Here is a 14,266-nt window from a genome sequence, read left to right on the forward strand (position 1 = left end):
CCCCCAAACTGAATCTAGTTCTGATGACCTCCATACCGTATGGTCTAATGAATGTGACATTCATGATTTTTTTTTATCCTGTGACTGTTTTGTATTTATTTTTTCTATCTGAGAGCTGAGGATAAAGAACAGAATATTCCTCTTTTCAAAAGTGCTTTGAAATCCACTTGGAAAAGTCCTGGGCAAGAGCTGTCGGCTGTTGTCCAGTGCAAGGAGGGACTCTGCAGTAGAGCTAATTGCTATGAAAATTTGATTGCCATTTGTGTTAAGTTTCCCAGGTAACTTGCAAAGCATTGACAGATGATTAGCATATCTTCTGAATAATAAATATAATAGCCAGGTGGAAATTATGTCAACCTTGTGCTAGTAGCAGCCGGCTATAACCATCTGTAATATCTCCTGCAGATGCTTGAGTTGCCGTTGACGGTATCTGCTGGCCAGACGTGTTGGCCAGCTCTCCCGGTTCCTCTCAGCCGTTTAACTGCGGGAATCTGAGCTTGGCCTTTGCCCACGGCTTCAGCTAATCCACTGCCCTCCTTTTCAGCCTGGCTATTCAGAGATCTGCTTTTTCATGCTGTACTCCCCTCCTTAGCCTTTTTAGGTGGAGTCTGGGTCTGAAACATGTTTGTCCATGTGCTGGCTCAGAGGTGTCCCTCACCCCCATCCTCCCACACCATCTGCAGCATGGGAATACAGACGTGCTACAGGGGTGAGCCCCCATCCCGAGACGTTGACAAAGACTGGTTTTCCATGCATGGCCACTCAACCCCTTGTAGAACATGTGAGCACAGCATAGTGAGTATCCATCCTCCGTGGTTCCTGCCACCCTCAGCTGACAGAAATGGCCCAGGGCATTACCAGGTGTTTCCGTACTGCATGGCCAGGCAGAAAGGGATGAATTTATTCTCCTGTCTATACCTAGAGGGTCTACACCTGTGCTGCACGTGGGTAAGTTTGAAATCCAGACTGCACCTTGTGGCTGACCAGGTCCTTTTGCAGCAGTGCTGGTGCTCCGTGACCCCAGTGAGCACCTCTTGAGCTGTGTCTGCTCTCTCTGAGTCTTCTGTTAGAGCCTGAGAGGAGGCAACGGGGAGCTGTCAGACAGGGCTGCATTCACAGCTCCCTTTTGAAGGCTGGTCTGGTCTGGCTTTTTGGAGATGAAACAAAGAGGCACAAAGGCCCTTGGGGTGCTGCAGAAAGCTTTTATTCTCCATTTGGTGACGTTTCCTTCACCCAGCACACCCAGGCTTTGCACAGGTATCCCCCCGCCTAGCAGGTGGCTCTTCCCTGAGCACCGAGACCCCTGAGGTGTGGGCTAATCCTTCCCCAGTGGAGGTCAGCAGCGCCTCTGGCTGCGCTTGGGACGTCTTGAGGGTACCCCCATGTGAACCTTCCAGGGAAGAAAACATGCCCAGGAGTCAGCCTGAGGCTTGTGAGAGCTAAAGATAAAGCACAAATGTTCACAGTGGAAAAAGGACTTCTTGCATGACTAAGGGCTGTCTGCTGCCCATAGTTTCCAGCCACGATAATGGTGGGCTAATCCGGGGCAGAGGTGGAGGAGGCGATGAGGGGGAACGTAGGAACCGGAGCCGGGACCATGACATCATCATGTTTTCTTTCCTTGTGTTGCTTAGAGCATGTGGCTATGTTTATCTGAAAACCTCATCACAGCCTATGTAATTTGAGCTCAGTTTTAGGGGTTTAGCATGTTTTGGAAGCCACGTATTAAGAATAGAATTTATCCATGTAAAGTTTTCCTGTTTTTTCTGGGGCATGGACAAAAATGTTGGTGCAGGACCTTTCTGTGGAGGGAATAATTAAAATTAATATCACTGTCTGCAAATCATGGTGGAAAGACCTTTTTGTCAGCAATGCAGAAACATCAGCTAAGAGGGTTTGCCCTGGCACGTTTTAAGTTTCAGACCTGCATGAGTCCCAAGGAATTTTAATCTCTCATTTGATTTGGAAGGGATTTTGTGAGCCTCAAAGCCTGTGCTCACTGTTTGGAGCACACATTGGGGTCTCAGCTGCTCCCCAGGCTGGAGTGTGGCTACATTTCAGATTAGGTAGAACTGACCAGGGAGATGATAATGGGGTGTTGAGTTTAGACTTGGCTGGGAAACACTTCTGGGGAGCACACGGAGCTGTGTGCCACCGAGCTTGCAGCTGCGTGAGGGACAAATTCTGCTCTCGGTTGTGTAGGCATAACTTTGGCTGGTTTCCGAATCACAAGCATGTAATCTTGCTGTGGCTTATTAACTTTAATGGAGTTTATTCTTTTAATTTTTACAATGGTGTAAGTGGGAGCAGAATTTGGCCAGAAGCCACAACAGTGCTGCATTGGCAAAGTGAGTGAAATGTGCAGAAGCAAACCCATCGCGGGGCGGTTTCAAGTTTTGCGATACCAAATGCACAGTTATGGGTCCAGGTTTGTCCCTGTCCAGGACTGGTAAAAGGGAGTCATCCCTCACCAGGGTGGACCACGTGTAGAAATGAAGAGTATGGGGCCTTATTCCCAGTTCTCCTTCTTGCTTTCATACCAACTGTTTCTCCATCCTGAACTATGCACGTGGAGTTGATAAGATACGCTGCGTTGTCAAGCGCTTCCTGACGAGACACATGCTTATTCTATCCAAGATGATAAAGACGAAATGAGAAGGAATGGGCAAAGCTGTCATTCCCATGCAGAAAGCCAGCATGTGACCACGGGCTCGTGACCACTGCCTCGTGATGGCACGTTCTGACTCCAGCAACGGAGGCAGCAGTTTGGGCTTCCAGAAGAGCAGTAGCTGCTGTCTTTGGCAAGAAATGATTTCTTCCCTGGTGCCATCCTCCTAAATTTCCCCCTTTTAACACAGATTAAAGAGGTTTAAAGGTGTGGTGAAGTATGAAGCTGTGCTTGTAGCTGTAGGAAGAAAGTCCTATATGTATGCAGGAGCGAGTGAGAAAGGAGAGGAAGGTGAAGACCCGACCATGGACATAATTTTCTAATGATTTCTGTTGGTATTTATGTATTCATTCCATTGCCACTGCATCTCAGTAGCATCATCTCTTCTCTTTCCTTGCTCCTGGCAGTGGCCTCCCCAGATGCTGTGGAGGGAAGCACAGAAAGCGGCTTTGTGGGGTGTGATCCCTCCCCGACATACCTTACTGCAGGTCCTTTTTGATTTCTTATACTTCAAAGATTGGCTAAAGCCCTGCATGTGACCTTTACTACGCATCCAAAAGATGTTAAATCATGATCTGTAACTCTGCTTAGTCTTGTTATCTGTATAAATACAGTACTAACAAGTTGGACGTATATTTAATTAGCTCATGCTTTATGTTTGACCTGATGAGTTTTAATCCAGCAGATGCTGTTAGCTGATTAGTGGTTTTGGCTTGGACGTGGTCTCCCTCTCTTACTGCACATACAGTGTGTTTATACTCGTCGCACATGTTGTAATCCACATATACCTGTACAACTAAGATGTGCTTTTTGGGTGCGCGGCACATGGAGACCAAGGGGAGGCACCTGTAAGAGTGGGCTCTGGCTGCTCTGTGGGCTGTGTTTAACTGGTAGTCTTGCACTTAGAAGAAATTTCCTTTATTTGGCAATCTCTGCTCTTTTGTGCTGTTCCTGTTTGTTTTCAACACAGCCTGAATGGGACTGGACGGCCTCTCTAATTTCTGTGTGAAACACTGTCTGGTTAACATGCCTCCTGAGCATGAGGCAGTGAATTAAAAGCAAGTGGTTTTGGAGAATCAGAAATAACACTTTAACCTCCCTCCCCGTCAAAACCCATGAATGACCCTCTAAATAAACAGATTTCTCTCGTATACTTTAGGCTGGAACACGAGAAGAGTCTTTCCCCCAGCTGGCCCCCTCCAGACCATGGCTGGACCCCGGTGGCATGTGAAAGTTATGGTGTGTTTACCAGCCGCAGAGTTCATCCTCCCGAGTGCTGGGGAGCTGCCGAATTTCTTCACACGTGGGTTGCATTGTCATCTGGGTCAGTTTTATCTTAAGTTGCATAAAGAGTTTAGAACAAGACTGTTCCTCTCTGGCTCTTGGACTATTTTTAGTAAATCTCCGTGACTTCCCTACAGCTCTGTTCCCCCTAATGCAGCTTATACTAATAGGCAGAGACAGTCACTGGGGACGTTAATGACTTGTCTGTTGAGGTCTGTCACTTGCTGGCGACTTATGTTGTCGGGTGGTTTCTTTGTCTGCCTGGAGTGCTTCGAGATCCTTTATCTGAGCCTCTCTCTTGTCTCATTGGGATCTGATAGAGGTTTTAGTTGCAGGTGCACTTCATGAAACATGGAGTATTCTGCATAGTTTGCCAGAGTGCTTCTATATCTCCTCACACTTGCTTTGTAGAACCACTTGTTGAGCAGAATTAAAAAAACTTGCTCCTCTGATAACCAAGGACGCTGGTAACAGAGAACAAAGCGTGTCTTGTATCGTGAGGGTTTAAGTCCATATGGATTACATGATGGGTGATAAAAATATTGTGAGGAGGCGAGGTGCTGACAGTCTGGATCATGTAAGTCTTGTAGCTCCTGTGTTTCTGCATTTCTCTTAAAGGTTCTGTCAACAATGCCCAGACTTTTGGATGATTTCCCTTCAGTCAGGTTTTCCTCTCACATTAACCATCACAATGTGCCATTTGGGAGAGAATCTTGGGAAGAGCTGGGGGCTGCTGTAAACTCATCCTTACATGTGCTGGATTTTCTGAATGGATAATGCTGTGCTTTTTGTGTGTGTGTTGGGTTTTTTTGTTGTGTGTTTTTCTTTTTTTAAGTAGCAGTCATAGATGCCTGTCAGGTTTTGTTCTTGTTAGGAGGAACTCAGGCACCTGGCAGATGCTGCAGAAAAATTGTCATGGGTGAGCAGACTATTACCTAGCATCTCTGTTGCCACAGTAACTTACAATCCTGCTGCCCACTTAACGGTGCTCAATTTGCTTGCAAAGACCAGACCTTCACGGAGAGACTTTCAGCTGTGCTTATGGGTTGGAATTGGGAGACCATTGATGAGAGCTTTCTCTACCATCTGAGTCAGTGAGCAGATGCTCAGCCTGTGGTCTATAACTCTGCTATAACTATTTTACAACTTTATAAACCAACAGTAAAGCCAGGTCTCTGCCCTCTGGCTCCAGTACCCAGATTAAGTGGCTCCACTTATGGTTCAGCTATTCTGTGTATTCTATGCAGTATGTTTAAGTAGTGCAAATCATGTAGCTAATTTCTGGCATGAAGCCTATTTTTCCTCTCCTCCTGGAAAGACAGTAGAAAAAAAAGTTGAACTGATATAGAATTGATTAAAAATGGAGTACAGAGCTAGTGCCTTATACTGTATTTGGCAGCTGGAAATATCCAGAAAATGTAGAATAACATACCCACTCTAAACTGTCTTCCTTCTTGGGTAACTAGGTTAAGTAGCAATGATGGTTTCAAGTCTGCCTGAATATGAATCCAGAACTGGCTCTGAATTAGTATAGCTTTTCCGTTGGGTGTAAATGTGAGTTCAGATCTAAGTCTTGGGCCTTTAATCCTGCATCTAACCATAAAGAGATGGAAGAATACAGTAATAGCAGAAATAACTGCCTAAGAAACCCAGAGCATTGTAATTACGGGGCCAGAGCGGTGAAAAGGATGGTTGTTAGTTTGGCAATTTGCCTTGCTGCGGAAGCCCCCGGGAGAGCAGGATGCTCCTCTGCTGGTGTGGAGGAACCTCACTGCTCAGGAGTCACCTCCCCTCTGTGTGAATGTCTGTGTACCAACAGTGTTGTGATAGCAGAGGGGTTCTCCCAGGATTAGAACAAGCAAGTGGTGGCAGTGGTGGATGTAGCTATCAGCTGTAGAGGGAGCTGGGTTTGACACACCTGAGAAGATTGCCACCGGTGGAGCACAAGGGTAGATATCATGGTGTCTAATTGAGTTCTGGTTGGATCCAGGGAAGGAGCAGATCGTCTGTGCCGGTCCTGGGGACATGGGGGAACATGGGAGGAATGTTCTGCGGGATAAATTCAGGTTGCTGTGTGGGAAACTGATGTCCAGGATCTCCATGGTAGCACTCTCTGAGATACTGCTAATGCCACAGGTGAGTCTGGAGAGGCGGGTGAAGATCTGCAGTCTCAGTGCTTGGATGAGATCGTGCGGAGTCAGTGGTACTCTTTGGGTCTTCAGGAACTGGAGAACTTCTGGAGACAGGAAGAACCTGTAGATGGACCATATCTTTGTCAAAATAGATTAAGATTTGGAGCACGGCTGCTGACACTGAAAAGTAAAAAGGTCATAGAGGAGCATTCAAACTGGGAGCTGGAAGAAGGTGCAGGGAAGCACCTGGCTTGGACTGGTGCAGCCTGTGAGGTGGATGTGGTTGATGCTCAGTGCGTGTAAGGGCTGCACAGGGCAAAACTAAAGTAAATGGGAAAGGCAAATCAGACTGCCTGCAAAAGCAGCTGAGTGACGTGCACGGTATTAGGTGATGGAGTGAAGACAAAACAGACAAGTGCTTGTATCGCCATGCTGGAAGCCTGGAAAAGTAAACTGGGGTACCAGAGGGTTTGGTGTCAAGCAACAGCTGTAGTGTAGAAGGTAGCTCAGGGATCCAGTGGAAAGGAGGTAATCAGAGGGCTGTGGTGCTGCCAAGCTACCAGCTTTATGGGAGAGCTGGAGTAGGATGTATAGGCGGAGGAGTGACAGTGCGGATAATACAAAGTGCAGTAGCGTAGAAGCGTTACGGGAAAAGAGAAGCACTGTAGTATCCTTGTGGGTGGAAATCTCAACTCTAATAATAAGTGTAGTACTAGGATTGTACTACTGACCTCCCCCCTCTGCCCCAGGAAATATTAAGTGAGATTAAAGAACCTGCAAATTTAGGACAGGTATTAATAGCGGGAGATTTCAACTGTCCATACATAGATGGGGTCAATGCCTCATCGGGATGAGGTGTGGCGAGAACGTTTTGGATGGAGTAAATAGTTGCTTCCTAGAACAATTAATCCTCGAACCTGTAAGAAAAGATGCTATTCTGGTTTTGGCCTGGAGTGGTGCGCAGGACCTGGTCCAAGAGGCATTAGCAGGAGAGCTCACTGCTAGCAAGTACAATACAATTAGATTTAACATTGTGGCAGGGAAAAGCAGGGCACATAAATCCCATGTGTGGATATTTGGTTTCAAGAGATGGGCAAGGTAAATATGAGGCAGACTTTAAAAGGGGCAGTTCAGAAAACACAAGAAACCTGCCTGGAGGCTGTTAATAATAGTGTGTTAGGAGCTATGATAAAACATGTGCTGCAGTTTGAAAAGAAAACCAAGTTGTCCCCCAGATCCTCTGCAGACTTAGTAGAAAAATTAAACAGCGTGTCACAGGAAATGGCTGGCATCTGAGAAATGAGAAACTTCTTCAAATGAAGAGAATGGGGAAGGCTGTAAAATATGGCAGGTTGAATGTAAACAGAAAATTGCATTTGCAGATGAAGCCAGTCTCCTTTGGGTAGTCAGATGGTGAGGAACTGCAGAAAGACCTCATAAAAATGACTGAGCGTCAAAAAGGGGACGCACGAGCTTCAGTGTAGATAAATGTCAGGTAATCCATCAAGGGAAAAGTGAACCATGCCTACAGGATGCTGAACTCCAGAACTGGGAGTTACATCTTGGGGGAGAGATCTTGCAGTCACGGTTGGCAGTCAGCTGCACTCACCTGCCCGGTGGGCAGTGGCATCCAAAAAAGCAAACAAACCCCTGTGCGTGGTCAGGGAGGGTTCTGAGAAAAAGATGTAGGGTGTCATATTGCCACTGTAGGAAGGGTTGGTGAACCCAGGACAGTGTAATGCTGTGTCTGGTTTGGGACAGAGTTAGAGAAGGTCCGGAGAAGAACTGCTAAAATGACTGAAGGAGTGGAGCAGCTCCTTATGAGGAGAGATTGCATAGGCTGGGATTTCCGCAGGGAGAGGAGAGGGCAGGCGAGGGTTATGTTGAAACTAGTAGGTGGTCGGATTAATATCCATCGATTTTAATCCATCTGAAAAGAAAGTATCCAGCTGAAAGTAAGAAAGAAATGAAAGTAATCCAGCTAAAAGAAGGTAATTTTCGTGTCTGGCAGGGAGTGAGCTTCTGGAGTGTCGCGGGAGACAGTGAACCTGCTGGTATATGTCCTGTGATACTAGGAGTAAAGGGTTATTTCTGGTAATGTCCCGTAACCAAAATAATGCAGGTCCTGGAAGAATAAGGATGGAAGAGACTGAAGGCAGAGACCAGGCTCACCCGCTCTCCCTCGAGAGCACCTCTGCTGGGGACAGTCCTGGGCTAGATGAACCACTGATCTCGCCCAATATGGCATTTTTTTTTATTTTCATAAGGTGAAACCCTCACCTTGATGTCACTTCTGGGTCTATCTTCTGCTCTGACAGCTTCTGAAGCTCTACTGATTGTGAAGAAAAACGGCAAAAGGGGTAAATGGGGAGATGCATGGAGCTTCTGTAATCTGTGACCAGCCAGCAGCCAGTCTTTATCTAAAAATCGGACTACTAGATGAAGGCAGCTGTTGATGTCTTGCAGCATAATTTGCCTTCTCATCAGCTTTTCTTTGCACAACGGTCCCATGCAAATTAAAATATTGCTGTCCCTATTTCCCTAAAGGACAGGAAGGAAATGAGGATGGAGCTGGTAGGAGAAAGGCTGTGAAAAGAGCCCTGTTTATCGATGTGAGAAGGACAGAGCACAGTGTGGAGGTAAATGCCACCCCAGGTATGCTGGAGACAGCGTGTGGAAAGGGCAGCATGAGAAAGAAGTTCACGGGGAGGGAGTCGCAGAGCCCTCCCTGGGAGTCAGTCCCTCCTGACCAGGGGAAAGCAAGAGTTTTGCGTTATGAGTGTATTCTACTAGACTTGTAGAAGCCTGAAGGGTGTGCGTTTAGGTCCATCCACTCCCCGACTAGCCTGTTGTGCATATGTATTGTATAGGTGGTTGTGTAGTAAAGGGGCATTAGCTGATTCTTTAATAAATCAGGATTTTGGTACCATGCTGACTGAGTGCTCTAGAGGCTTCTAAAACAAACTGTTTGGATGCTCAGTCAAATCTGAAAAGCAAACATATGAATCCCGCCTAATGCTGAAGCCATTAGAAATCCGCCCACCCCCAAACTAATTTTAATATGGATAGGAAAGCAATTTCCTGATGAGAAAGCTCTTAATAGATTGTGTTAATAGCGAACAGCAAGGAGAGGATCATGGGCTCTGGTGCAGCTTAGCAACCATCCTGGGAAGTGAAAGGAGACCAGTGTTATGAAGGGCTGTCCACAGTGGCGAGGGTGGGGATGGCATTTCAGGGTGACCAAGATCAAGCTGTGGAAGAGATCACCTTGCTTTGTGGCTGTGGAGATGGTGGATGGCCTCAATCGTTGCTGGACAGTGTAGAGCAGGACAACAGCAGCCCTCCTGGCTATTGCTGGTGTGATGCTAGGGTCGGCTTGGAGGCCCTTGGTCAACCAGTGCAAGGGAGAAAGAGTAGGTGTGGGTATGGGTGCGTTTTTACAATGTTCTGAAATGCTTTTCCAGGCAAGACACATCTCATTTCCACTTGTCTGACCCTGGGTTTGATCAGAGGGTTTGGAGTCCACCAGGCCAGGCATCTGGGGATGGAAAGCCTCCAGGAAACTCAGCACTTTCCCTGTTGTTTTTACTTTTCTGCTCTCCATTTGCAGACATTTGTATTGGCAACCCTCACTCCTGCGAGGGCTGAGGTGCTGAGGTTGGGGATATTCTTAGAGCCTGTAGGAGTCCGAATTTGATGCTCTCATCTCCATTGGGAGGGTGGGAGGCCTCCTGACTCCCTGTAATCTACGTGGTGTAGCTGACCTCGAGCTCCAGGTCTGTGGGATCTGGCTGCCTGTAGACCTTTGTCAGCTGTCTGGTTTTTGGTGGAAGCCCTCCTGTAGGACTCAGCTTGCTCAAAATAAACTAGTGAGTCATGCAAGCATGGAATTTCTTTCTGCTTTACCTTAGGAGTGGGTTGTTGCATAAGTAGACTTCAGGACTTTGACCTGATGAGGTTCTGGCATCTCTTCTTCTCCCATGGGGACCATCATTTTTATGTGCTTTTCTGAGCTGTCCTGAGAAACAAACACAAAAATATGTCTCCTGTGGGGACAGAGGGGATTCCCTCTCTGCTGTGGGTGGCTCCTGCATGGACCTCTCATCTCTACACACTACAGAGCAGTGATGCTCCATCGTGGCTTGCCCCATGTAGCCTCTGTGAGTGAATATGCATCACAGGTGGATGGACACTGTGGTAAGTGCCTCTTATCCCATCACGGAAACACCACCAGAGCCCTGCTCTCAAGAGCGTGTCCTGGTGTCACTGTTTTGGGGAAACAGCCGTACAAGTGGGAGTTTGAAGAGTGCAACGTGCATCAAATCTAGGATGTGTGTTCAGCGCTGGCAGGAAGGTGCAGACTAGTTTGCTTTTCACCTTGGGGCTGGAATGCTTTGCTCGTTGCAGGAGCTGTTCCCATGCAGAATTCCCCGCATCTGCAGAGGCCACCCACCACGGGTCTGCAAAGAGCTGCAGGCTCTGCCTCAAAAGCAGGGGATGCAGCCAGCGATATAACCCCTCATCTCCTAACCATGTCCTAACCGTGAAGGAGGATTGTCACCCTCCAGAATGCAATGTGTCACAGTATCTATATAAATAGAGTATTGAATTGTGGCTTCTTACTCATCTGACTTCTGGAGGTAGTTCTGTCATTACATTTCAGGCCCAGGTTTTGGCTGACTGGTAATGGCTCTGCTGCAAATTTGTTGTACACATTGAGGTTGTGGCAAAAGATGAAAAGCTTCATCTTCCAATGTAAAAACATTAGAAGAGTTAAACAAGAATTTAATTAGCCAAATTACAAAGACCTCAACTTGGTTTTCCCAAGACAGAACAGGCTGGTGCCAGCCACTGTAGTGTTTCTTTCCCTGTGATGCTGAGCAGATTTATGCTAAGCTGGAAGCTTGAAATGTGCATTCAGTAGAGAAAAATGTTACACAGGTACTTGGAAGAACAATATTTTCTACCTTTCTTTTAGAAAAAGAACTCAACTGTGCTGTTTTGTGCAACACAAGTTGTGCTGTACCAAGCCTGATCTTTACTCAGCAGAGCTGGGGCTGGTATCTTCCCCAGCCCTGGAGTCTCCGTTGCTCAGTATTTGGCTTTACTGAGTGTTTCCTCTGCTGAATTGCAACCACAGACCTGAACAGTGATAATAAGCTGATAGTAAGTTAATAATAAGCTTAGGTCCCCAACGATGGATGTATTTCATAAATGAAGAGTGCAGTATCTCCAAAGGTGGGAGGATCTTGAGGGACCCCTCTGGCTCTTCAGGTGAGGTGGGTTTTAACTTGCCCCACAGCTTAGCTTTGGCCCCCATGGATGAGATTTCTTTGGACCTGTTAGAAGGCAGATTAAGATCTCTCTGGAAGAGGTCATTTAGCAAACAACAGATGAATTGGCAGGCCATTCTTTAAGGAACACTTGTTTTCCTCTCTATCCTCAAAACAAGCTGGGGAATGTGTTTGGAGTCAATCCTTAACCCTCTCACCCCAGCAAAAATAGTCCCTGTGCCGCTCTGCTGCCTGGGATGGGGTGGGCTGGGCTGGACACCAGCCCTGACTGCCCAAGCCACTGGAGCACATAGAAGGGTTTGTGGTGTGTGGGGGTGACTATGCCGTGACGAGGGTGACTCAACCTGACGTGTGTGCAGTTACATAAATTTGCATCAGCCTGTGTGGTGTATGTAAAGCACAGGGATGACTCAAAGGCGGGAGCTGCAGCGGCAAGTAAAGTCTGCTGGCTGTCAGGGGAAAGCTTCCAGATCGCTGTTGAGTCTCGTCGGGTGTCCCCTCGTCTGCCATAGGTGCTGGGAGTGCCAGCGCACCCAGGCATTAGGGAGCAGGGAGGATTTAGTACAGAGCCTCTGCAGCTGCAGGCAAGTCAACCAGTGAGTCAGCATTAGGTGGAAATCCAATATCGAGTGTGCGGGCTGTTGAAACGCAAAACAGCTCATAGGAAAATGAGCCCCGTATCTCTGCGGTGGAGAGTCCACCGCTGCCTGTAGGAGGTGAGATCATGTTTAGATGTAATGATAAAGGATGGACAACAAGCAGAACTCCGCTGTGAGCCCTGTCGAGGTTAGGACGCACCCCAAAAGCCTAGAGCAAAATACTTTGGACTGCTGAGAAAGATTCTGCGGGTAAGACTCCACTCTATCAACGAAAGAGGGAAAAAAAAAAAAGTGTTTTATCTGGGACTCAATGCATTCTTTATGGCAGTTCTCAGACTCATGACTTCAAAATTGCAAGATGTGGGAAAAAAAGGGGAATTTTGAATATTTGAATTAACTTTCTAGGTTATGGAACATAGATTTCCATGGTTTAAATTTCTTTCAGTGGAGCTCAGAAGCTTATTTGCAAAAAAAAAAAAAAAAAAAAAAAAAAAAAAAAAAAAAAAAAAAAAAAAAAAAAAAAAAAAAAAAAAGGAAAAAAGAAAGCAACACCCCATCCCACTTCCCCCATCCCATTTGGAAAGCCTCACTGGATGGCTGGCTGTGGGACCAGGAATCCCAGGAGTGGGCAGTACTGGTGCTGCCTCAAATCCCCTGGTAATAAACACACCAGCCGAAGCCAGAGGGTAAAAATGCATATTTATAATGTTTTATGTGGATTAATGATTTCAGTGAACACTTTTTCTCATTTGTATATGATCGGGGCAGCATTTGCACGACATCTAAGAAAACTCACTGAGCTTCCTCTGGCTTTCTCAGTGGCTGCACTCGAAGGCTGAGTTTGTTTGATCTGCCTCCATCCCCGCTCACATTTGTCATTTGTATAAGCCCCAGGACTGCAGTGAGACAGTGGCTGCTGATCCCCGAGGGGTCTGGCTTTCCCTTGATGTCTCTGTAACTCCTTTGATAATACGAGTTATTTGTACACATGGAAGGGATTAGTTAATGACCTGTGATGCACAATCCACCTGGGCATGGCTCTCCAGTGACTACCATTAAGCGACGTGCTGTGGTGATGGCTTGAGTGCTTTGGAGATGTGCCTGTGTTAATTTACAGTGCGCGGTAAAAACAAGTATTACTGCCCTCATTTCAAGATGGGAAAACAGCATCATTCCCTGTTTGCTGGGTAAATAACGTGAGGCGCTGCAAAGTAAAGCGATTTATTGTACATGTGATCAGGGTGCTGTGGTTCACCAAGTCACCTGTCCTCAACCATGCTCTCATAGGGTCCATGGGTGTCCCCCTAAGTGGAGGCAATTGCTGGGAAGTGAGTTTTGCACTGAGGAAAGGCGATTAACCATAGACTCGTATCAAAGAATGGTTTTGGGTTGGAAGAGACCTGAAAGATCATCTAGTTCCAACCTCCCTGCCATGGGCAGGGACACCTTCCACTAGACCAGGTTACTTAAAGCCCCATCCAACCTGGCCTTGATCACTGCCAGGGAGGGGACGTTAAGCTGACACAGGTGAGGTCACATCCACACACATTCCCATGTTCTTGCTTATGAAGTCTTTTGTAAGATGAGTGTTTCTAAGCCTCTGGTGTTGGATGCAGGAGCTGGAGTGGTGGCACGCTCGGGTCCACGAGGTTGGGGCTCAAGCCCATGCACATGCTCGCGCTTTGCCAAGCTCTCAGAAACGGTAGGAGCAGGTATTGAGGCAGAGCATGGCAACGTGGAGGCTTTGCTAAGCCCTCATTTTTTCCGTGTGTTGTGCAGTGCCTGTGCTGGTGTTTATACCTGTGGTCACCGTGTTGCACACTCCAGACTCCCATCAGCCCTACGTAGAGCTCTCGTCCCGAGACTTACTCTGCGGGTGGTATAAGGTGTCTGGGAATGACTCATACAACCACGGTATAGCACATCTGCTCCTAGCCAGATGTAAAATTAAACACACGCTTTTAGTGTTATCTTGACCTAGACTAATGTTGCTATTTTGGGGGTTTATGTCAGAGGCACAAAAATCCTGGAAATCACTGATGGAAAAGACCTGTGAGCTCAACCCTTCCACCCACGGGATTGTTCCCTGCAAAATATTCTCCATCGTTTTGTCCAAAGCAGTCAAAATTTGCTGAAGCGAGGGGGATCCTAATGCTTCCCCAGGGGGGCTCTTACATCTTGCAGCATGCCAGGGAGGACTCATTCATCCCTGATCTGCAGTCCAAAATTAGTTTTACTCAGTTTAAACCCACCTGTCCAAGTTCAGATCCCCACGACTGTTCCCCGCTC

At 47.0% G+C, this 14,266-nt stretch overlaps 1 protein-coding gene across 1 annotated transcript in view; it reads left to right on the plus strand.

Moving 5' to 3' along the window:
* Window positions 1-5,977: 5,977 nt before the first annotated feature.
* The window catches only part of LOC104496901 (calcium/calmodulin-dependent protein kinase type 1D), a 191,523-nt gene continuing 183,234 nt past the window's right edge, over window positions 5,978-14,266 (plus strand). The window contains exons 1-2 of the mRNA XM_010140091.1: window positions 5,978-6,088; window positions 6,175-6,383. Coding sequence (XP_010138393.1) covers window positions 5,978-6,088; window positions 6,175-6,383 — 320 coding nt within the window. The remainder of the gene's footprint in view (window positions 6,089-6,174; window positions 6,384-14,266) is intronic.

This window comes from Buceros rhinoceros, unplaced genomic scaffold (assembly GCF_000710305.1).
Source record: "Buceros rhinoceros silvestris isolate BGI_N320 unplaced genomic scaffold, ASM71030v1 scaffold2297, whole genome shotgun sequence".
Lineage (NCBI taxonomy): Eukaryota > Metazoa > Chordata > Aves > Bucerotiformes > Bucerotidae > Buceros > Buceros rhinoceros.